At 65.3% G+C, this 21,831-nt stretch overlaps 4 protein-coding genes across 4 annotated transcripts in view; 1 reads left to right on the top strand and 3 right to left on the bottom strand.

Annotated features, from left to right (window-relative positions):
- Window positions 1-1,218: 1,218 nt before the first annotated feature.
- CHLNCDRAFT_26122 (hypothetical protein) lies at window positions 1,219-1,368 on the bottom strand (the record flags this gene model as incomplete). Its single annotated transcript, XM_005845042.1, has 1 exon — window positions 1,219-1,368. The coding sequence occupies one exon, from the start codon at window positions 1,366-1,368 to the stop codon at window positions 1,219-1,221; it is 150 nt and encodes a 49-aa protein (XP_005845104.1).
- Window positions 1,369-2,944: 1,576 nt separating this feature from the next.
- Window positions 2,945-4,820, top strand: CHLNCDRAFT_9330 (hypothetical protein; the record flags this gene model as incomplete). Its single annotated transcript, XM_005845149.1, has 7 exons — window positions 2,945-3,040; window positions 3,164-3,301; window positions 3,474-3,536; window positions 3,711-4,002; window positions 4,120-4,218; window positions 4,377-4,454; window positions 4,627-4,820. Coding segments are annotated over 7 exons (960 nt in total), but the record flags the coding sequence as incomplete, so codon positions are not given.
- Window positions 4,821-11,619: 6,799 nt separating this feature from the next.
- CHLNCDRAFT_137452 (hypothetical protein) lies at window positions 11,620-13,476 on the bottom strand (the record flags this gene model as incomplete). Its single annotated transcript, XM_005845041.1, has 7 exons — window positions 11,620-11,822; window positions 11,985-12,202; window positions 12,361-12,443; window positions 12,551-12,634; window positions 12,863-12,999; window positions 13,245-13,301; window positions 13,404-13,476. The coding sequence occupies 7 exons, from the start codon at window positions 13,474-13,476 to the stop codon at window positions 11,620-11,622; spliced, it is 855 nt and encodes a 284-aa protein (XP_005845103.1).
- A 5,934-nt stretch (window positions 13,477-19,410) lies between these two features.
- CHLNCDRAFT_137448 (hypothetical protein) overlaps window positions 19,411-21,831 on the bottom strand; it is a gene marked incomplete at both ends in the record, with an annotated part of 5,649 nt that continues 3,228 nt past the window's right edge. Inside the window, 9 exons of the mRNA XM_005845040.1 lie at window positions 19,411-19,536; window positions 19,739-19,804; window positions 19,965-20,039; window positions 20,205-20,293; window positions 20,458-20,566; window positions 20,751-20,886; window positions 21,065-21,178; window positions 21,395-21,550; window positions 21,714-21,787. Coding sequence (XP_005845102.1) covers window positions 19,411-19,536; window positions 19,739-19,804; window positions 19,965-20,039; window positions 20,205-20,293; window positions 20,458-20,566; window positions 20,751-20,886; window positions 21,065-21,178; window positions 21,395-21,550; window positions 21,714-21,787 — 945 coding nt within the window. The remainder of the gene's footprint in view (window positions 19,537-19,738; window positions 19,805-19,964; window positions 20,040-20,204; window positions 20,294-20,457; window positions 20,567-20,750; window positions 20,887-21,064; window positions 21,179-21,394; window positions 21,551-21,713; window positions 21,788-21,831) is intronic.

The raw sequence follows: 21,831 nt of genomic DNA, 5'->3' as shown, positions 1-21,831 counted from the left end.
TTGCCCGGCTGTTTGCCTGCCGTGGAAGCGCGTGCATGCGCTGGCGGCCGCTGCACATTCGCTCAACCTGCTGCTTGGCATGCCCGCTGCTGGCTCACGCTTCCTGCGCACCCACCGTTGCCGCCACCCGGCCCTGCAGGCGACGGCATTGAGGAGGACGAGGCGGCGGCTGGCATCGGGTGGCCGTATGTGCGCGTGCTGCTGGCCCCAGCCGGCAACTACCCCGCTGACCGCGTGCTGAGCTGGCGGCCCGATGCGGCGACGGCCGGCCCAGGCCTGCCCCTCACCCAGCTGACGGTGCGGCACATTGCGCGGGCCGCAGGCCTGCCCGTGCGCCCGCCATCGGCTGCGGCGCTAGAGGCGGCGCACGGCAGCACGGCGGCCGCCGAGGCTCTGGCGGCGCCGCTGGCCGTGGGCAGTTTGTTGGGCACAAGTGAGCGCCGCAGCTGAGCGAACCACGTTTTTGCTATCTTTGAGTGGTGTTGCACCTGTTTCCTGCGTTTTGCTAGTGAAGTGATGAGGAGAGGACCAGTGACTCTGAGCTGCGTGTGTCTAGTTGTGATTGTGCATGTGCACTGCCCTGTCCTATTCTTTGATCTTTGGTCATTAGAGCTTGAGAGCCTTTGCATGCTGCTAGCTCCCAAATGTGCCTCGGGGTTCTCAGCTGCATGTATCGACCCCCTGACGTTTGGTACTGTCTCCCACCACATCAACCCGTTGAGCCCCATGTGGCAAGCCAGAGGATGCCCCGATTGCCTGCGCTCCTCCCGCGCCTTTCATTACCCCTGTTCCTGTTTCATCACAGTGTAATACGGAGATGTAGCAGGGACCCTGCGGCTCTGTAGTGCAGCTCCACTTGCTGGCAGCTGCACCCGGGCCACCTGCGGCCTTTCCGACGCTGCCGTCTGCGTTTAGCATTGGTAGCGCTTACACGCTGGCATGGTGGGTTGCTGGAAACCGCGGGGGCACAAATAAAAAGAATTTACGTAGCTGCTGCTCTTCTCGGGGTACACTGCAGGCCCGCTGGCGCTGAACCACCACAGCAGCGCTGCCACGAGCTTCCGCATCGCCGCTGCCTCGGCGTGCCGGGCTGCGGCCGGTTGAGCCGTGCGCTGCGCCGCGCGCCGATCAAGCGCCGGCCGGCGTCAAGCGGAGCGGAGCGCCGTCGTGCTGGCGGCGCCTGCGGCCGCCCGCCGCTCGGTGGCGGGGGTGGCATGCTCAGAGGCCGGAGCGGCCCCACACCACAAGGGACAGCGAGAAGGAGAACATAACCGCGGTGGCGGCCCAGCCAACCTGCACGATTAGGGGCTCGCCCTGCACAGCGGCAGCGGCAGCAGCATGCGCAGAGCGCCTGTCAGCGGAATGCATGGCAGCCTGCGGCATACATGGCAGCGGCACATGTGCCCCCCAGCACAGCCCATCCGCCGTGCAGCAGGCCAACCGCAACCCCCGGGCCGGCCGTTTATCATGTATCGGCATCCTTTCAATTGCTGCCGCAACAATCGGAGCCCCAGCTGCTCCGCACTGCTTTCAGTTGTGCCGCAGCACTACACTACCACGGCTGTGGCGGCCGCCGGCAGCAGCAAGCCGACAGAGGCAGCGGGAAAGACAGCTCGGGGGCTGCCAGGGCTCACCTCAGCCACCATCATGGCCTCCTGGGCGGCCTGGGCAGCGGGGGCAATGGCCAGGGCAGCTGCGGACAGGGCGGCGACGGCGGCAGCCTGCGGGGAGCGGCGGCGGGGTGGGCACACTGCGTCAGCGGCGAGCCTGCCTCACCCTCGCCTGGGACGCGCATTGGTCCTCTGCCGGCCCACTCCCCCTCCGCCCCGTGCTGCGGGCGCCCCGGCTGCCGCTGTCGCTGGTTTCACGATCGTGGTGGCCGCGATGCGATGGGGGCTGTTTTCTGGCGGCCTCCGGCAGGTGCCCACCGCCACAACCCGCACCTTCTGCTCCTGCTTCACCGCCTGCACACGCACAGCGGCGCGGGGGGCGCGGCTGGAGGCCTTGGCCGCCACCTGCCTCTGCAGGCAGGGCTTCTGCAGGCTGAGGGACGCTGCCACGGCCACCATTGTGAGTCTGTTGGATGGGGGGAGCGGGCGAGCGGGTGCAGAAGCGCGATGGGCGGTGCAAGCGGCGAGATAACTTCGGTGCAAGAAAGTCACCAACAAAATGCAAATGCTGCAGTCGCAGCCCCGATGGCAAGTGCATCGCCCCACCATGCATGTGCAGCAGTCCGATGGGGCGCTGGCGGGGCCTGCAAGTTCAGGGGGCAACATGGCAACCAATTCACGCTTTTGGGGCGGCAGCCTGGGCCAGCGCAAGCCCGTGGCTGTGCAGCAGACAAAATGCGTTAACGGGCAGAGCCGGCAACAGCCATCTGGGCCGTTGCCCCATGCTTGGCGACGGCACCGCCGCGTTGCCCGCCGTTCCCGGCTCGCTGCCAACACTCGTAGCGGCGCCAGGCAGTGATGCTGCATGGTATGGAGTCGATTCCCTGTCCGCATGCGGGCTGTGTATCATTGCCGGCAACCGGTCGGTGCAGCAGGACACAGCTGCACCCGCACATTGCTTCACTGGTTGGCAATGTGAGCGAGCGATATGCCCAGCCTGGTTCATCTCAGTGGGATAGAGAATGTGAGAGGCAATACATTCAGGCGCTAAGGCGAAATGGCACCCGGCAGGAGAAGAGCCGTGGTCAGAGCTGCAGCGCCATGTTCCACATGCCGCCGAGGCGCCAGTGCGATGTGTGAAGGCAGGGCTGCTCTCGGCTCCATTCATGCATTGTTCCTAATCACCGATCGCGATCCGAGGTAGCAAATACTTGCATGCACGCTGCAGCTAGGCGCCTTTCTAGAGGTCCCGACTGCTCATCCAGTAGTGGCCCGTTCCCAGCACGACAATCGCTTCACACGCCACTATGACATCGCCCCCATACACCGTGAGGCTCGATGCGGACTCCGCTCGGGAGCTGGCCCAGCGGGGTGGCACCATCCTGCTGCTGGACGTGCCCGAGAACACTGCCGTGGGCGTGGATCAGCAGGTGGGAGCACGCGCCGCCGGGTGCCGCTTGCAGTTCACAGCTGCCGCCGCTGCCGCCGCTGCCGCCGCCGCCCGGCCACCGCAATGCCGCCCACCTCTCTTGCGCCGCTGCCCCTTCATGCAGACCTTCCTGGTGGGGCCCAAATTCAAGGGCATCAAGATGGTGCCCCCTGGGACACACTTCATCTCCTACAACTCCTCCAGCGGGCAGGGCGACTTTGGGCCCACCACCTCTTTCTTCCTGCCCATCCGCAGCGGCCAGGTGCGGAGCCCGGGGCGCTGAATGAGGCGGATGAAGGGCTGCAGGGTGCAGGGCTGCTGAAAGGGATCGCAGCACCGCATGCGTGTGTTGGAGCCTTGCGTCCGTGCAATGCTGCTCCGCCGCTGCTGCCAGCTGACGGTGCCTGGCGGCGCTCCGCCCGCTGGTGCCGCAGGTGGTGGTGCGGCGGTGGAATGGGCCGGAGGAGGTGCTGGAGGAGCTTGAGGATGAGGATGAGGTGAGGCCAGCTGCTGCTTTGCATTTGCCCGGCTCGCTTGCTCTCGCTCCAACTGTGCGGCGCAAGCGAGTGTTGGTGGGCGTGCTACCGCCAAGGTGTGGTGTCGCCTCATCATGTTTTCCTCTCTGTCTTCCCCTCGGCCTCTTCTCCCGCCCATCCTGGGTCACGGTGCAGGTGGAGCGGTATGCCCAGGCGGTGCGCAGCTTCCAGCTGGACCAGCACCTGGCGCCTTACGACCTGGCCAGCTGGAACCGCTGGCGCCAGCTGGCGGGCCACATCAGCGGGGGAGTGGTGGATGCGCTGCAGCCGGTGGGAGGCAACATCAACATCCTCGCTGAGGCAGACCCCTCGCTGCTGCGGCCCGCCACCGCGGCGGAAGAAGCGCTGTACGAGCAGCTGCAGAAGGGGCGGGAGGCAGCCGCGGAGCGGCAGCAGGCCGCCGCGGAGCAGGCAGGAAATGGCAAGGGTGTCCCCGCTGCCACGGCTGCTGCTGCTGGGGACCAGGCTGGGGAGGCGATGGTAGATGACCAGCAGCCCACCGCCGGGGCAGGCCCAGCTGCTGCTGCGGAGCAGCAGCAGGAAGGCGGGCGCTGGGCGGCGGCGCCGCACGCCGGGCGCTGCTTCTATACGCCGCTGCCGCGCCTGGTCAAGCGGGGGGGATTGACACCGCAGGAGCTCACGGGTGCGTCGGAGCGGAGCAGAGGCATCAAATGCGCACTGGCACCTCCACAAAGCCTGTGCCCACTGCCCACGCCGCTGCTGCACCTCACGTGCCTGCTCGCTCCCAATGCCCATGGGCAAAGCGACTGACTTCCTCCCCTGCGTGCCTGCCCTGCGCAGCGCTCAACCTGGACAAGTCGCGGGTATTGGAGGAGGTGCTGACAAAGCACTTCAAGGGAGACCAGGAAGCCTTCCTGGGTGGGTGGGCGGGCGGCTGCGCCGCACCTGATTGTGTGGCGGGCGGGTGGCCGAGGCGCCGGTTGTTTGGTGCAGTGCCAATGCGGCTTGCCTCACACAAGGGATGATGGCATGTACACGCGATCACAGCATTTTGCCCGTGTGCCTAACCCAGCACTCTCCCCTGCCACAGGCGAGTTCCAGTTCTGCTTCCTGGCCTTTCTGCTGGGCCAGTCGCTGGAGGGGTTTGCGCAGTGGAAGGCCTTCCTGTGCCTCATGTTTGGCTGCGACGACGCGCCGCTGGGCGCCCGCAGCCAGCTGTTTGCAGACTTCCTGCGCGCCCTGCACGCCCAGCTTGCGCACAGCCTGGCGCCGGTGAGCGGTGGCGGCGGCTGGGGAGGGCAGCGCGTGCCTGAAGGATGCGCTGTTGCTCTGTACGGCAGGCCACCGATGGCCTGACCTGCCGCGTGCATCCCTCGCTCCCACCCTGCCCGTTCGCAGGGCCGGGCCCAGTCTGCACAGGCGCAGCCGCTGGGGGCGCCCATGGTGGAGGAGCTGCTGGGCGACAGCTTCCTGCGCCGCCTCTCCACCCAGTTCTTCCAGATGCTGCATGAGGAGCGGCCCCGCGTCTCCCCGCCGCTGGCGGAGCAGGTGCGCGCTGGGACGTGCGTGGACGCAGGGTGGGGCGGGTGGGGCGAGGCATTCTTGCCGTAGCCCAGCCCTCGCCGTAGTCCCAGCACCCGGGGCAGCACTTGTGTGTTTGTGGTGCTGTGCACGGGCAGGCTTCACGCCGACTCTGCCTGGCCTGCCCGCCCTGCGCACCCCCCCCTGGCCTTATGCAGGCCGCGGCAGTCAGCGGCGTGCTGCAGCGCACAATGGGCTGGGGTGTGCAGGTGGTGACCGATCTGGGTAGCGACGATGAGGATGAGGATGGGCCGGTGGTGGTGGAGGGCGTCGAGCTGCCAGTCTGAGGGACAAGCATACGGCAGAATGGTGGCGGCGGCAGCGGCGGGAGCAACTTTCATCCCTTTTTCTGTGGCTATGATGTGCTCAAATGAGATGGATGACGTAAACAGGGCATGATCAATGCGATGGGCTGCCTTGGGTAACAGGGCAGGAGTGTCGGCGCCCGGATCGCCGCACCGCCTCGCTGGCGCGCCACCCAAGCCTCATCCTCTCTGCATGCGCGCGTTTCGCGCTGCTTCTCGTCCCGTTCTGCAGCCTGATCTGTGTAGCGGTTGTTCCAGCCCCCAGCAGCGCAGGCCAGACAGCATTGCACGCATTGCGGAAGGACAGGTGCAGGCCCGCCAGCGCCGCCTGCGTGCACTGCACCACATGCAAATGTTTAGAGCTAACTCCGGGGACCCGAAACTCTCGGTGCTGGGTGCAGGCCCGACTGCAGTCATGAGCGCCGCCCAGGCGTGTAGAAGCAGCAGGTGGGAGCCCAGCTTGCCGCTGGCAGGTGCCTGCGATCGCTTTGCACATAGCAGATCCAGGCAAACAAGCCCTGCGCTTGCCCCGGCCCGCCGCCTGCAGCTGCCGCCCGGCGGTGGCCGCTGCTGCGAGCCGCCGGCGCAGCCACGCTGCCTTTGCTGGGCAGCCGCTGGGAGCATGGCGTCAGCACCAGCAGCAGCAGCAGCAGCGGGCGCTGGTAGGGCCAGCAACGGCGGCGGCCCGGCGGCAGCAGCGGGGCCGCAACCCGGCGGCGGCCAGCCCCACCGCGGCCGCCTCGTCCTCGGCTGCAGCGCCCGAGCTGGGATCCCTGGAGTTCCAGCCCGTGCTGAACACGCAGGGCACCATCTCCCCTGAAATCCCAGAGGGCACCGAGGTGAGGCTGCCACCCACGCACCACTGCAGGCCCAACACGCAACCCCCCTTTCCCAGTCCATGGCACGCTCCCTTGCCGCCCTGCCCGCTCGCCCGCCCCCGCTGCCCTCGCTTCCGTGCCAAGCCTGCCCGCTCCGCCCCTCGACCCACGCACTGCACGCCGTCGCCGCCAGCCCAACATGTACCGCATGTACTGCCTGCCCCTGGTACCGCAGGCCACCGTGTTTGCGCTGTACGACGAGGCCCGCATGCTGCAGTACGTGGGCTTCTCCAAGGGCCTGCGCGACACGCTGCGCACGCTGTTCAGCCGCCGCCCCGACAAGGCGCACTACTTCAAGTGAGAGGGCGGTGGTGCGGGTGCTGCTGCTGGTGCTGCTGCTGGCGACACACATTTATGTGTGTTGTGTGTGGGGAAGTGCGTGCATGGAGGGCGATTGGGCGTGGATTGCTTGCTGGAGGTGGCCGGGACAGAGCGGACGCGCGGTTTGGCAGCAGGGGTGGAGGCCCATTCCGACGTGGCTCCCACCACCGCCGCTCACAAAACGAAGTTCTGTTCATAAAACAACTCCACTTGCCCCGCCATCCAGGGCGCTGCACCTGCCCAGCCTGGACCAGCAATACATGCTGGACGTGCGGTCCGCCTGGTTTGATGGCAACTACGGCCCGCCGCCTGGGAACAAGCGTGAGTCAACAGCACGGGCCTGGCCCGGCCTGGCCACCTGGCCGGCCTTGTCATGCCCCGCCTCTGTGGCACTGTTGTCTGTGAAGCTACGCTACCGGCCGGCACATGTGCCATCGATCAGCGCATCCTCCCTCAGCCTCTGCTGTCTGTGCCGGCGCCTCATCCTTGCACACGCCTGCCCGCCCACCTGCGCCCCGCGCCTCGCCCCCGCAGTGCCCTCGGAGCGCGACCAGTGGCAGCAGCCCACCGACGCCTTCTCCATCTCCGACCGCGGCAAGGCGCAGGCGGCCATGGAGCTGGCCAAGCAGCTGCAGGAGCGCATGCGCCAGCGCGGCTGCCGCGAGGAGTTTGTGCCCAACGCCGAGCTGTTTGAGCAGGGCAAGGTGGACTTCCTGCCGGCCGCCGCCCTGACCGAGGAGGAGCTGGAGCGGCAGCGCCTGCTGGCCGTGGAGGCGGCCAAGTCCACGCTGTGAGCGGGGGGCGGGCGGCGGGGAGCGTGCATTGTGTGTTGTCGTGGGTGGTGGTGGTGGAGGCATGCGCTGGCTGGCTGTCAGCAGAGCGGCGAGTCCTCTCTGCGTACGCGAGGTCTCCAGGCGCCAGGCGCTGCCCGTTCACCCGGCCGTGCTTGCCGCTGGCCCTCTGCCGCGGCGCCCCACACACCCGCCCGCCATCTCACCCTCCACCCTCTCTGCCCCTGCCTGCCTGCCCCTGGCACCGCCTGCCCTGCAGCACCTGCACGTTTGAGATGGACGGCAAGCCCGCCACCTTTGACCTGATCTTCAAGCGGGTGATGCCCACCAACGGCGGCCACATGTTTGATGTGGTGGTCACCTACCAGGCAAGGAGAATCCGGATTACAAAACACTCAGTTTGTGTGTGTTGCATGGCTCCCCCTTGCTGTGTAGATTGCCTGGTGCTTTGCCCGCGAGCCCGCCTGACTGCCTGCCCGACCCCCGCGGTTGCGCGGCGTGTGCAGGACAAGGAGACGCAGCACCGCGTGATTGTGGGGCGCGACTATTATGAGCCGCTGGGCATCCCGCCGCAGGTGAGCTGAGAGGGGTGGGTGCGTGGGCCGGGTGTGGGCGGCCTGGCGCACCCCATGTGATGGCTGGCGGCGCGGCATCAGGCCTGGGTGCCCGGTCAGGTCCGAGCCTGGGGTGGGCGCCAGGAGCGCAGCCTGTCCTTGAGTGTGTGGGCGCCGACTGCTGCTCGCCCCTGGCCTGCTCCCGTGCCGCTGCCCCTCCTACAGACCACCGTGGAGCTTGTGTTTGCCTTCCTGCTCAAGAAGAAGGTGCCGCGCCAGACAGAGGGTGCGCCTCGCTGCCCGGCGGCGCGCTGCCGCTGCGCTCCCTGGCAGCAGGCCCTGTGGCTGCTTGGCCAGCTCCCCTCTGTCTCGCTTCTCCACACGTGCACACGCCACCAGCAGCAGTTCCAGCAGCAGCAGCAGCAGCAGCAACCAAGCCCCTCCCCTCCCACCCACCCGCAGGCATCCTGCTCAACAGCCAGTTCTCCTCCAACTACTTCTCCATCTCCCAGGTGGAGCAGAACTTTGACGACTTTGCGCAGGAGTTCAAGGGTGGGTGGGCATGGGGCGGGGGAGTGCTGGGCAGCGGGCGCTGGAGGCTGCGGAGTGCTGCGGGCGGCGCTGAACGGGCTGTGTCTGAGGTTGCGACTGAGCGGGGTGGGGATCGGAGCAGGCCAGCGGGGGGGCGAATCTGGATGGCCTCAGCCTGCCGAATTGCTCACATTCGGTACGCATCCCTTGCCCATCCTGGCCTGCCTCGCCTCTGCAGAGCTGGGCAAGCTGCCGGGCTCCGACTCCTTCTGGCGGTTCAACAGGACCAAGGACTATGGGTTCAAGGGGGCCAACGAGACAGTCGAGCAGCTCACGGCGACATTCAGCTGGAACTGAGGCAGCCTGTGCTGCCCGCTGGCATGAGAAATGTTCGAAATGGGGCCTTGGGATTCAGCAGCATGCAGCAGGATGCGGCATGCACTGAAGGTACACACAGACAGCAGACTGATGCGCAACGAACGAAGGTGGGCGGCACGTGCCTGCCTGCCTGCCCTCATCACGCGGGCCCAGGCCGTTTGCTACGCGGGCTGGCACCACGTGCTTCCTGTAGAGATGGTCCTGTATCCAGGAACATGTAACACAATGCACGCTTTACCCAGTTCTGCATGCGGCAACAACGTCAGCGGCAACAACGGCGGGCACATCGTGTACGCGTGGCGGCGGCGGCCGCCGCGCCTTTGTCGGTGCCGCCGGCGCCCTGTCCCCCCAGAGGCGTGCGACGCAGCCCCCTGATATTCACAATGAATGTATAATAGCGGATACCGGCAAACATGCTGGACAGGATGGGGCGCGCCCCATGCAAAAGCGCACGGGCAGCTTCCTCGGGCCGCTGGCTGGAAGAAACTGAGACATCCGGATGCATTCGGCCGTGTTTCCTTGCCACGGCATAGCCAGACGACATTAGAGCGGTAGGCGCCCTACACCAGTCTTCATTTGGGTTGATTCAGAAAGGGCTTCGAGCGCCAGCCGGTGAGTTGCGCGGCTGCCCATGTCCTGTGTGCGACACTCTTGCATCTGGCAGGGCATGGCGGCTGGAAGCAGAGGGGGGCTGCCAATGACGAGCGCCATGTTTTTGCCTGGTCCGCTTGTTCCCTTGAGAGTGCGCGGCGCACCGGTCCTAATGGGCAGAGTTATGGCTGGTGGGATGGGCAGAGGGGCTTGAACAGGTCGCCGGCGGGCACCTCGGCCACCGCCGCCGCACCTTGCGGCGACCGCCGCCTTCCGTTTGAACGCCGCCAGCTCTTCGGGCCACTCCCTGCACTCCGCTGACTCCCACGTCTGCTCCCCTGTGCAGACGGATCTGCTTTAGCTACCCCAGCCACAGAGACGTCGCCATGCGGTGTAGCATCCTTCTCGGCCTGTGCTTGTTAACGGCGGCAGCGTCGGCCCACGTGCCGCCCGCCAAGAAGTGCAAGAAGACGACGGGCGGCATGCCAATGGCGGGAGGCTGGTCCACCACCTCGGCAGTGCCCGAGGAGGTGTACGCCGCCGTGCTGAAGAAGCTGGCAGCCAAGCACAAGCTGTGCAAGAAGCCGTCCATCAAGCTGCTGGCAGCCTGCTCGCAGGCAAGCCGGGGCGCCCGCCGCGGCGCGCGGGCTGGTGGGGGCCTGGCCGGGACGCGCCTTGCCGAGGCGCAGCTGCTCACCCCGCCTGCTCCTTGGGCCTACTCCCTTGGTTGCCCCTGGCTCCTCATGCCGCCCTCCCCTGCTCCTGCGTGCACCTTCCTGCAGGTGGTGGCTGGCACCAACTACGAGGTGCGCCTGCGCATCGCCTGCAAGCACAAGCACCTGAAGCTCAAGGTACACGCCGTGGTGTGGCAGCGGCTGCCCCCCAAGGGGCCCAAGGTGACCTCCCTGGACGTCAAGGGCGTGGTGCCCGTGCCCGGCCGCCGCCTGCTCACCGCCGGCGCCGCGTCGGGCGGCATGCACCTCATGCGCATCCCGCCCCGCCCAAAGAAGGACGGCGGCCTCATGGGGGCACGGTGAGCTGGGGCGAGGGCGGGCCGGCTGCCGCCGTTGGGGATGCCTGGCACACATGAGGCGCGCCGGCGTGCCAGCTGCTCTGTTCCACATGTTGGCAGGGTATCTGAGCGCTGCTGGCTGCCCCCCCACCCCACCCACCCACCTGAGTGCAGCCGCGTGCCACGCCGCCCCCAGAACCTGCGCAAGCGCTCGCTCTAAGCGTGCATGGGCCCGCGCAGCGCGCCCTGTGCCCATCCCTGCCACCACACGCCGCCCACCTGCCTGCGGCACCCGAGTTTTTAAGGTCATCCCTCCCTTTGGCAACAAAATCCTGCAGCAGCCCAAGCTTTACGCTTCAGCTATGAACCCTCAGCCACAGCTGGGCGCCGCGAACACTTTGGCCGGCTTGGTTGAAGCCGTGCCCTGCCCGTCTCCTGTACCATGCACAGCAGCGTCGCCTTTTGCCCGGCCTGCTGCTCTGCATGGGGCTCTTGCCCTGGGAAAAACGCCACCCTCCACCTTTCCTTGCATCCACACCCCTTCTCCTTTCTATGCAGCTGCTGCCCCCTCGTTTTCTTATGCACACCAACCGCACCTCCTGACCGCGTTGCATTTGTTAACTCATTCGCTTTCTCTCTTGTTTCCTCCTTTTCCACTTTTCCTGCCCCCTTTTCAACCTTTTCCTGCCTGCACTGTTTCCAGGCCTCTGCCACACACCTTACAGTGGCCAGAGGGTTTTATGGCTGTCACAGCACCCAATTTGGCCGGGTGCGTGGCGCCACATGCTTATGCTGTTGCACCCTGGCAACACGAATGCTTATTGGGTTGACATACACACAGCTGTAATCAACTGATCGCACAAGAAGGGAGGTGGGCAGGCCCTTTGGAGGCCAGGCGAAAAACACTCGGCAAGCGCCGCAGCATCATGCAGTGGGAGAGAGCATTGGAAAGCATATGCAGGCTTCTGTACAGAGAGGGAGCTTGTGGAAATCAAAGCTACATGGATTGGAGATTGAAGGCAGCCCGCAGGGGCAGGGAGGGCTGGACGCCGGGGGCCACCATGCGCAACAGCAGGGGCCGGATGCGGACATGCACGGGTATCCAGAGGGCTGGCACGGGCGCCAGCCGCAGCCACGCGGCTCAGGCCTCGTCCTGGCTGGGCCTGAGCGGCTCCCGCGCGCCAACCGGCTCATAGTGCGGCTCCTGGCCCGGCCGGCGCAGCACGCTGGCAATGCTGAGCACGGCCAGCAGCACAATGGCGCCCAGCGCCGTGTTGCGCACAGCCACAGACTCGGTCTTTTCGTAGACCGCCACAAAGGCCCACACCAGCGCCAGGCCGTAGGCTGCACAGGGCGGCGGCCAGGCAGGCGGGGACGGCAGGCAGCGGGTGAGCGGGCAGGCAGGCATGGGAGGAGGCAGGCAAACAGCAGGCGGGCAGCGCCGCGGGGGCGGCGCGGCAGCGCAGCCCCGCCCGTCCGGCGACGGCGGCACAAAAGCAAGCACACCTGTGTCGTGCTCTCGGAAGAGCGCATACGCGCCCAGGCAGGTCACCGCGGTAGCCAGCATGATAGACGCAGCCTCCAGGCTGGCGACGCCCATCTGAAGGGCGATGAGCAGCTGGACGGAGGCGGCCACGCTGAGCCACGCTGTGTTGACGGTTGTGCCCAGGAAGAAAGCGGCGTAGAGCGACAGCGAGTGCGCGGGGCCGAAGCGGTCCTTCACGCTGCAGGCAAGGCGGGCGAGGGAGGCATGGCGCGGAGTTCTTCAGTATCCCAGCCTGGGAAGGGATGGCACATGCGTGAGGGGATGGATTTGCAGCCTGGGGTTGGTGCGCGATGCAGCCAGCGCACTCCGAGTTGGGAGCTAAGCGTACACCCGCACCTGTACAGCTGCACCAGCGCCCTGCCCATTGCCAGGAAAGCGGTGAGGATGAGTACAAAGGAGAGCCACATGCCGCCAGGCGTCTGTAGGCAGAAGGCGGCCGCCGCGCTGCTTCAGCATATTCCTCGGGGCAGCAAGCAGCCAGGGCGGCACCATGCAAAGCAGCCGACCTCCGACCAGCGCTGCCCACCTGCTGAACAAAGGCAAACTGCCAGCCGATGCAGGCCAGCCAGGCCACTATCCAGTTGATGTTGGTGGCGTTGGCGAAGCGGGCCTGCGCCCAGGGGGGGGAGTGCAGCGTGACGCAGGGGTAAGGGGTGATGCTGCTGGTGCATAGCCAGTGCAGTGAAGGTCAGGGCAGGGCAGGGCAAGAGGATGGGCGACAGGTCTGGCGGCTCCTCTTGGTCGTACAGCTGGTGGCAGCCAAACCGCCAGCTCCAAAACCCATGCCAGCTGTGCGCCGGAGCGGCAGGCAGCGTCTGTCCAAGCGGCGGCAGCGCACCTTAAAGCCGTCTGCGTCGTAGCCGCTGCCCACCAGCTGGTACACCACTCCCCAGCCCTCCAGCGCAAAGATGAGGCCCCAGATGCCGAACGCCCAGCCCGCGGGCGTCAGGGGCACGGTGAACTTAGCCGACACCTCTGCACAGCACATGGGGGGGTGGGGGGGTGGGGGGTGGGGTGGGGTACCGTGCCACAGGCGCAGGCGGGGCAGTGTGCAGCGGGTCAGTAGACGAAAGGCAGCAGCTGCAGCTCCCATGAGCATGTACTTGTTGTGCAGCGCATGTCGAGCAGTCAGACGAGCTACCAACGCCGGGGCAGCCGGCCAGCCAGGTTCCCTGCCTGCAGGCCATTCTGGCGCTGACAGCGGCTGGCAGCCGGCGCACCTGCATTGGTGGCGCCCAGCCACCCCACGCTTGACGCCACGTTTACGGCAATGAAGCCTGCAACATGTCGAGGAGCAAGACATGCTCAGTGTGCAGCAAAATCTCCAGTCCTGGATGCGCCGCCCGCCAACTCGCCCGCACGATCGGCAAACCTCGCACCTAGGTAGGCCGCGGCCGTCGCTATGCGCAGAGGCTGCTCTGGGGCTTGCGAAGATGCCTGCCAGATGTCCATGCTGCTCACGTACTTGCAGGAACCAAGCGCACGCAGGACGCAGCCGCACGGCGGTGGCGGCTAGAGTGTTCCTCTCCCGGCCCTCCCGGCCACCGAACCCTGCTCGCCGGCCTTGTGTGGGCTTGCAGGTGCGTGTTCAGACTCGCTGGGAGCTGAACACGAGGAGGCGCGGCGATCAGGCGCCGAGAGCTAGCGGGTTGGCCTTTTGCTGGCTACGGCGGCAGCCAAGTCGTCCAGGGCGCTGATGCTTGTTGATTCAAGTAGCAGAGACGAGGGCGGGTGCGTGCAGTCGCACTGCAAACTTGCCGTGGTTGCCAAGCTGTCGCGCCAGGTTGGAGTGCTGAGCTTGGATGGAACACCCCGGCATTCGTGTGATCAAAGGAGTGCCGCCAGGTCAGGGCTTCACCCCCAGGTGCGCCTGCGCATGTCACATGCCTGCACCTGTTGCCACCGATACCTTCCGTTGCGTGGTCCAGCGCCCGTGTTGAGCAGCAGCAGGCCACGAGGGTGGTATGAGCTGCGCAGGGACCAGCGAGCCCGCCCCAGGAGGAGGCGGGTCGCCGCCTGCTGCCCGCCGCCACGGCCGGCGGCAGCACAGGCACACCCCTGACACCAGCGCTCACTCTCACAGCACAGTGGCTGCTCCGTGTCCCAAATGCAGGCACTGCTCCATCTCCCGCCTGCCTGTCACCTCGGCCCAGCGCCCCAGCCCGATCACGCCAGCCCCATCGCCGCAGCCGGCTGACAGCAGCACATGCGGGGGCAGGGCGTGCCCCTGCTGCCGCTAGCGGCACTTTGGCTCTGCGGCGCAGCGCTGGTTGCCGCCGGGCCGCCGCGGCGCGCGCAGCCCCGCAAGCGGTGCACCGGAGGGTGGGAGGTGGTGCCAGATGCCAACAAGACCGAGCTGCAGGAGGCCATCCTGGTGGAGTTCCTGGTGAGCGCTGAGGCCAATGCAACCCTCGACGTCTGGGCGCCATGCGACGAGGACGACCTGGTGATGTCGCTGGAGGGCTGCCAGCAGGTGCGCTGCCAGCAGACAAAGCAGCCCGCAGTTCCTTCCTTCCTTCCTTCCTTCCTTCCTTCCTTCCTTCCGCCGGCCGGCCGACCCTCGGCACGCGCCACTGGTCAGCATGTCGAAATGGGCTGCAAAGTTCTCGTTCGTCGAATGCCCGCCCGCTGTGCTGCGCCTGCTGTGCTGCAGGTCACGTCGTTCAGCATCAACTACAGGTGAGCCTCTTCTCTTGGCTGCTGCCACCCACTCGTCCCGCCTCCTCTTCTCCGGTACTTACATCTGCACCCACGCACCCATGCTCTCCCTCCCTTTACACCTGCCGGGGCGCAGAGTGTGGCCCCGGTTCTCGTGCCCAGCGGAAGGGAAGAGGAACACTTACATCACGGTCTCCCTGCGGGTGGAGGCAACACAGAGAGTCAGCGCCGACCCCGCACAGCCGCTTGACGTGCGTGAGCCGCAGGGCGGGCAGCGCCCTGCGTTGGCCCCGCCCTGCTACCGCGGTCGGCGCATCAGATGCGTCGGCCCATCAGATGCGTCGGCCCATCAGATGCTTCACTGGCTGCCATCTGCCCACCTGTATGCTGCACTGGGCAGCTTGCACATTCCGGTTTCGGCCAGGCGTGTGCCTGGGTCCTGGCTGAGCCGTGGTGCTTGCGTCTGCTGCCTCCTCTGCTGCCAACGGCTGGTGCAGGAGATCGCGGGCGCACCTGTAGTGCTGGATTTCGATGTGACGGGGCTGTGGGAGGAGCGGCGCATCCGCGGGCCGGCTTCAAACGACGGCAACTTCTTCCCCGGGGTGATCCTGGAGGATGTGAAGCCCAGGAAGCCCAGGAAGCCCAAGCCAGCTGCAGCGCCAGCGCCGGCAGCAGCGGAAGCACCCGGGCCCGCGCAGCCGGCAGCAGACGCGCCTGCGCCAGCGCCCAGCTAGCGGTGGATTTGGTGGCATTGCGTGGCTCGTTTGCGCCACGCTGCACATTGTGCTTTTCATCCTCGAGTCTTCATTCTTGCCTCTTGATGGCTTGCGGCGTTGGGTTGGTGCCATTGTGGCCCTGCCTGATGTCTGTAGAGATGCCCCACTTGGTATTATACATTTTTTATGACATGCTATGTGTACCTTGGAGGCGAAGCAGCCCAGCTATCGCCAGTAGCTTGGACTGAGCATCTGATTAGACCACAGGGGTGCCACAGCGGGCAGCACACTTTGGGTCCCTAATTGCACGGTGCTTCGCGATATCTTACCCTTTGCCTGTTCCAATAACGCCACCTACTGGCATGCCGCCTACTGGTATGCCTCAGTTGGAGTATTTGTACAACCCAATGAGCTGGGCTGCGGACGGCGGCTCAGGGTGTGGATGGCGGCACAGGCGGCGGAGCCGCCAACTGGCGAGCATGCTGTGACTCACATGACCGGTCATCAAAGTCCGCGCCCCAGTAATAGGCCCGTCCAGCCGTTGCTTGTACCACTATCATTCCAAGCGGCAGAACTCGTCCTGCATAAAACACCCAGGTGAGAGCCAGGCAGCGGCATGCGTCGGCCGTGCATGCCGCACGTCCAACTCTGTCCCTGTTCAGCCGGCCTTTGCTGCCTGGCACCGGCGCTCCTGCGGTCTTGATGGCCATTTGCGGGTGCATGGCGCTGAACAGCAGCCTGCGGCCGCAGCAAGGGCACCTTCAAACCAAACCGCGTTGCCATTCATGTGCCGCGGGCTGCCCTCAGTACCTGCCAAACCAGCGCATTGGCAGGCGTGATCACTTACCGCCGGACCCGCCGCGCTCCTGCGCTTGAACCGCTCCATCCCCGCACCCACCCGCCGCTGGCGCCTGCCCCCTCCTGCTGCAGGCAAAGGCACCCGACAGCCCACCCACCATGATGCCCCGCACCCTGGTACTGGCGCTCTGCCTCTTCGCCGCCGTCTGCACGGCCTCGGCCGCCCTTCCGCCGGCGCCCAGCTGCGACGGCGCGGCGGCTCGCCCCGGCGGCTGGTCGCCCACCAGCCAGGTGCCAGATGAGGTCTTCTCTGCCATTCAGGTGGCCCTGGTGGAGGGAGGCAACTCCACCCTCTCCTTCTGCGACGACCCCACGCCCACCACCCTGGCCGCGTGCAGCCAGGTACATGCAGGGGCCCCGCCGGCCGCACAGAAAGCGCCTGAAAGCCATGCACACGTAGTCTTTCCCTCTCTCCCCCGACTGACTCATGCTGCCACACTGCCACCCCCTGCCTGCGCCGCCGCAGGTTGTGGCTGGCTCCAACTACGAGGTCATTGCTGAGCTGAGCTGCCCCGAGGTGAAGAGCAGCGTGGAGATTTACGCGCAGGTCTTCATCCCCCTGCCTTCCTCCAATGAGGAGCCTGAGGTGAGCGTCAGCACGCAGCGTGCCACTATAAACAGCGTGTGCGGCAGCAGCACAAGCCGCGCACTGCCACGGGCTGTAGCAGCACGGCCAGTGGCGAGCGGCAAGACGGGGCGCCAGGCGGCACATGCTTGCAAGGTTCGATGCTGCTGGCACCTTTCTATGCACACCTGCGTTCTCCGCGCCGCTGCCCTCCCTGCAGGTCACCAGCCTGGACATCCTTTCCATCGACACCCAGGCTTGACCGCAGCCGTCTGGCGCCGCCATCTAGGGCAGCCAATTGTATGGGTCAGCAGACGCCAGGCGGGCAGTCAGCCCGCTCCCTCCCTAGCAAGACCTAGGAACCCCAGCTTTGCCTCTTTAGAAAGCCAATCAGCCAGGGCCTCCAGCCCTCATGAACCTTGACAGACCCAACCCCATCTTTTTTCACCATGCCTTGGCAGTGCAACGGACGGGCAGCACGTCGCGGCCGCGCGCAAGCGCGGCTCTTGCGGCAGCCGCTGCACGCCCCCCATTGCATGAGCGCATACACCGACGGTGCTGCGCAAGCGCCTACATGAACTTAATACAACCAGATGTTGTTGCCATTCCGTAGTGATCCCCTGCCCAATTTCTCCCCCCATTTGTCGATCCCTGATTCCTCGCCGGCCCTGATTCGTCCCCCTTGGCACACCACACCCTTCGCTAAATCTTCCATCTTCTTTGCTCGCGGTCCCTTGGGCTGAGTGGTGTATTGACTGGATGTAACAAGACCTGCTAACGCAGCTGAGATGTGATTTGGGGCAAGGGACAGTCCCTTGCCCCTTCGTGACACGCTGTGCTGTGCCGCTCCCTCCACCGCCGCCAAGTTGGCGCCTTCGCTGCACCTGTCTCCCCACCTGACCATCTTTCGCACCTCCCGCGCTCCGAAAGCAATTTGCCCGCGTGTGGGGTCCGGCTGATACCTCCCGCCATCTCCGCTCGCCTGCCTTGCACAGCCCCTCTTCTCGCAGTTCGCTCATTCTTAGAGGATCATTCCGATCCTGCGAGGTCCGTGTGCTGTGCACGGGTGCCCACCGCGCCGGCATGGCGGCCCACGCTGTGCGGCTGCGGCTGGCCGCTCTCTGCCTGCTCCTCAGCTCGGCAGCGCTGGTCGGCGCGGCTGAGGAGGTCGGAGGGGCGCAAGGGGGTCAGGCGGCCAGCGGCGGCGCTGTAGGCGGCGACGCAGCGCCCGCCTCCAGCTTGTGCAACCCTGGCTCCGCCGCCACCACGACCACGCCCTTCCCGTGCACGCCGGAGCAGGAGCTGGACGCGTTGAGCGACCTGAACACCGAGCTGCCAGATGTGGATGACCCCACTGAGTCCATCATCGACTCTTCTTCCTGCAATGCCACCGACCCAGAAGGCTTCACAGTGGCGGTGGATCTGTTTGACCCAGATCTAGCGGAGGTGAGCCGTGCCGGAAGGCAGGTCGGAAGGCTGCAATTCTAGGCGCCCACTGAAGCCAGGGAGCTTCGTTTGCTGGCATTGCATGTCACGCTGCGCCCCACCTTGCGGCAGCTGGCAGCCTCGCGGCCAGGGAGGCTGCCGACCCGTTTTCCCATTCCCCGCTCTGCCACACAGGTGGTGTTCGTCATTGGGAATGATTACTTGCTGTCCCAGGACAATGAAAGCACCCTGAATTGCGACGGGGACCACACAGTAGACCCATACAATGCCTGCCAGCAACCGGATGCCGAGGATGGCAAGGAGCCGGGCATTCAGTTCAAGGTCTGGCTCGAGCTCAGCTGCTCCTCCAGCGCGAACGACACCGTGGCGCTGGAGGCCTACGCTTTCCTCAGCAAGGAGGAGGGCAACGCCACCGTCACGGTGCGTGTGTGTTGCGTGTATACGTGGTGGAGGGGACAATCTGGGGCTCTCCCGCTGGCGCGCTGCCTGTGTCCCCCCTGCTGCTTGTTGGTTGCTGAGGTGGGGCTTGCTTCCCCGCCGCCGCTGCTCCCGCTGCCACAGGTGACCGACTGGCAGCAGATTCCGCTCCCAGGAGTGGGGCAGTGACAGCAGTGGAATGCCACCTGGGCATTGCCAGGGTTGGTTCTTCATCGCCCCGCCTTCCACAGCACGGCTTGCACGCGTCGCCGAGTCAATTTTCATCGCCATGACCTTGTATCGATACCCGCGATTGCTCTTCCACATTGTTTACCTGCATTCTTACCTATTGTTTTCGTTCTCTTTTTGTGAGATCGTGTTCACTTGCGGAGGACGGATGGGTGGGGGCAGGGCGGGATGCCGCATCGGAGCAGTGTGGCGGAGCCCGTCCGGTGACAGTGCCCAACACTCACCAGCGCTGCTGTTCATGACTGAAATCTCGGCTGTAGCTGCCTACTACCGCCTTGATCGTCTCTTTGCAGCATGGGCGCGCATCATTTCTTGCGCCCAAGTGCAAGGCGGCAGCATTAAGCTAAGAGTCTCTAAGCGCCCAAAGTGACTCCTTGTCTTGCATCAAACATGTAGTGTAATTCGATTCGTGGGAAAAGGCACCACAGATCTGGCGGCAGCTGCCCGTGGCCATGTCCGCCAGCCCGGCCGGCCGCGTCAGGGTGCGGGCATGCCTGGCATCGCCTTGGCGCGCCCATCTGGGATGTTGAGGAGCACCATGGCATCATTGGGTGTGGCAGGGTCGAACGCACGGTCCACAATGAAGTAGCCCTTCCGCTCCAGCTGCAGGAAGGGGAGCGGGCGCGAGAGGACAGTTGGGGGGATGGGGGTGAGCGTTGACACGGGGGCAGCACATGCTGGCTGGAAGGGGAAAAGCTATGGATGGGGGCAAAGTGGACGTCGCCAGGCGGGAAAGGCACGCAGCAAATGCAGGCAGATGGTCGCAACAGCGCCAAATTTGGAGGAGCAGATGTTGCAGCGGCACCTGGATGACCTCCCCTTGTTGCAGGCTGCGCATGTTTATGTCTCCGACCGCCTCAATCACCTCCATCTGCGGTTAGCACCACATGTTACAGGGGAGGGCAGCACAACGGGGCGCTCAGGCGCTGTGCTTGGCGTGCCAGGACACACAGGGCGCAGCACCCGGGGCTTCATATCAGCTAGATCGCAAGCGATATAACAGGCAGGCACTCAGCATCATTCCAGCTCACCGAGCTCCTGTTCACCCAGTCCTCGAAGTTGTCCTCCTCCTCCAGCCTGCGCTTGGTCACCAGGTAGCCAAAGTACTGCAAGCAGTGCAGGGGATGAGGAAGGATTGTGTTTGTGGATAAGGTTTATGTATGCAGGCTGTTGGCTGGCAGGTTGGCTGGCGCCATGTCCCAGCAGGCAGGTGGCGGCAAGCTGACAGCTCTCCAAGCGCAGTGGAGCAAGGCTGCTGCCGCCCCAAGCACCTGCAGCTTCAGCTTGGGGCAGTCAGCACTCTGTGCCAGCCAGGTCAACTTCAGCCTGGTCTTTTTGAAGTCGCCCTCAAGGTAGAGCGCTGCAGGAAAGAGGAGTGTTGAACTTGAATGCCAGGCTGTGAAAGTTGTTACGAGGTGTGAAGCAAGCCAGAAAAAATTGGATAGCACAATGAATGAGTGCTGCCCCGAAACAAACACAGGAGTGGAGCTGCATCAATGCTGTATGCGTTGCTGCTGGACCCACCTGCCTCAATGCCTGACACTTTGCCACCGGCAGCTGTGTATGCTGTATGCGCCTTAAAGACACAGTTTCCCCACCCCATCAGGGTCACCTCCTCCCCATCCGATACCGCCTGTGCAGGCAGTATTTGCAGTGAGGAGTAAATAGCGGATAGACAGTCAGGCATGCAGCACTACACAACAGTTTCCCTGCCAATCTCGCCACACACTGCGCCAGTGGAGCAAGGACACCCCCTGCAGCACCGCCGGCCCATCTGTGCTCATGTCCAGCCTCAGCCGCATCCAGCCCACGCCCACCTGCGCGTCCGCTTGATCCAGCCACAGGGTGCTGCTGCGCATCTGCCGCTTGGTGCCTGCTGCCGGGTATTTGGCGTGACGAGGCATCTCAACAAACTCGGTCTCAGCAGGGCCGTTGATTAGCCTGACCGCCACTCTGCAGTGCACCACAAGAGGAGGCAGCGGAAAAAAAACTGGACGGGACTGATGTCTGTCATAGCCTGATGCATACTGTGACACTGGTAGCAGAAAGCAGCAGCGAACCCCAGCTCTTTCTGCCCCCGCTCACACATGCACACACACACACCCAACAACGCCAACAAACAGTGGCGCACTTGCAATCCGTCTCCACAGCTGTGTGCCGTGGGCACACCGGGTCGATGAGGCGCTTGTTGATGGACCAGATCTTGTCCCATTCCTGATAGGTCACATTCTTGCTGGCGCCCTGGCTGCACAAGCGGGCAGGGCAGGTGGCGGGGGCGGCAGGCTGGGCGGTGGAAGTCCTGCCACAGAGCTGCACCTCGCTGCGACCTCGACGCCGAGCTGACCCTGTGGCACCCACCCACCCATACACACACGCACACACACATCGCCCCATTCACAGACACGCACACACCAACGCAAAAATGGCCGCCACCAGCACATGCAGGCCAGCGGCCCTCCACCTGAGGATGAACTCGCGCAGCGCCTCCAGCTGCAGCCCGCGCCGCAGCATGCCCTGCACCGTGGGCATGCGCGGGTCGGTCCACCCCTCCACCAGCCCGTTGTTCACAAACCAGGTCAGCTTGCGCTTGGACAGCACTGTGTACACAAAGGATAGGCTGCGAGGCCGGGCAGGCGGGGCAGGCAAAGGAGAAGGGTCAGGCGGGAAGGGTACGGGGGCCGGCAGCAGGCACGCACTGCAGCCGGCCGGATGGCCGGGGCCGGCACCCGTCTTTCCCCCGCCACCGCCATCGCCAAACACACATACACGCCGCCCCTCACCGCGCATAGTCCCAGATATGGACGTCCGGCAGGCCCGGCCACACGCCCTGCTGCAGCTTGAGGATCATGTAGAACTGAGGGGGGCAGGGGAGGGTGGGGTGGGTGGGTGGTGGGGCAA

Source organism: Chlorella variabilis, assembly GCF_000147415.1.
Source record: "Chlorella variabilis unplaced genomic scaffold CHLNCscaffold_19, whole genome shotgun sequence".
In the NCBI taxonomy this organism is placed as follows: Eukaryota; Viridiplantae; Chlorophyta; class Trebouxiophyceae; order Chlorellales; family Chlorellaceae; genus Chlorella; species Chlorella variabilis.
This window is presented reverse-complemented; position numbering and strand designations above follow the sequence as displayed.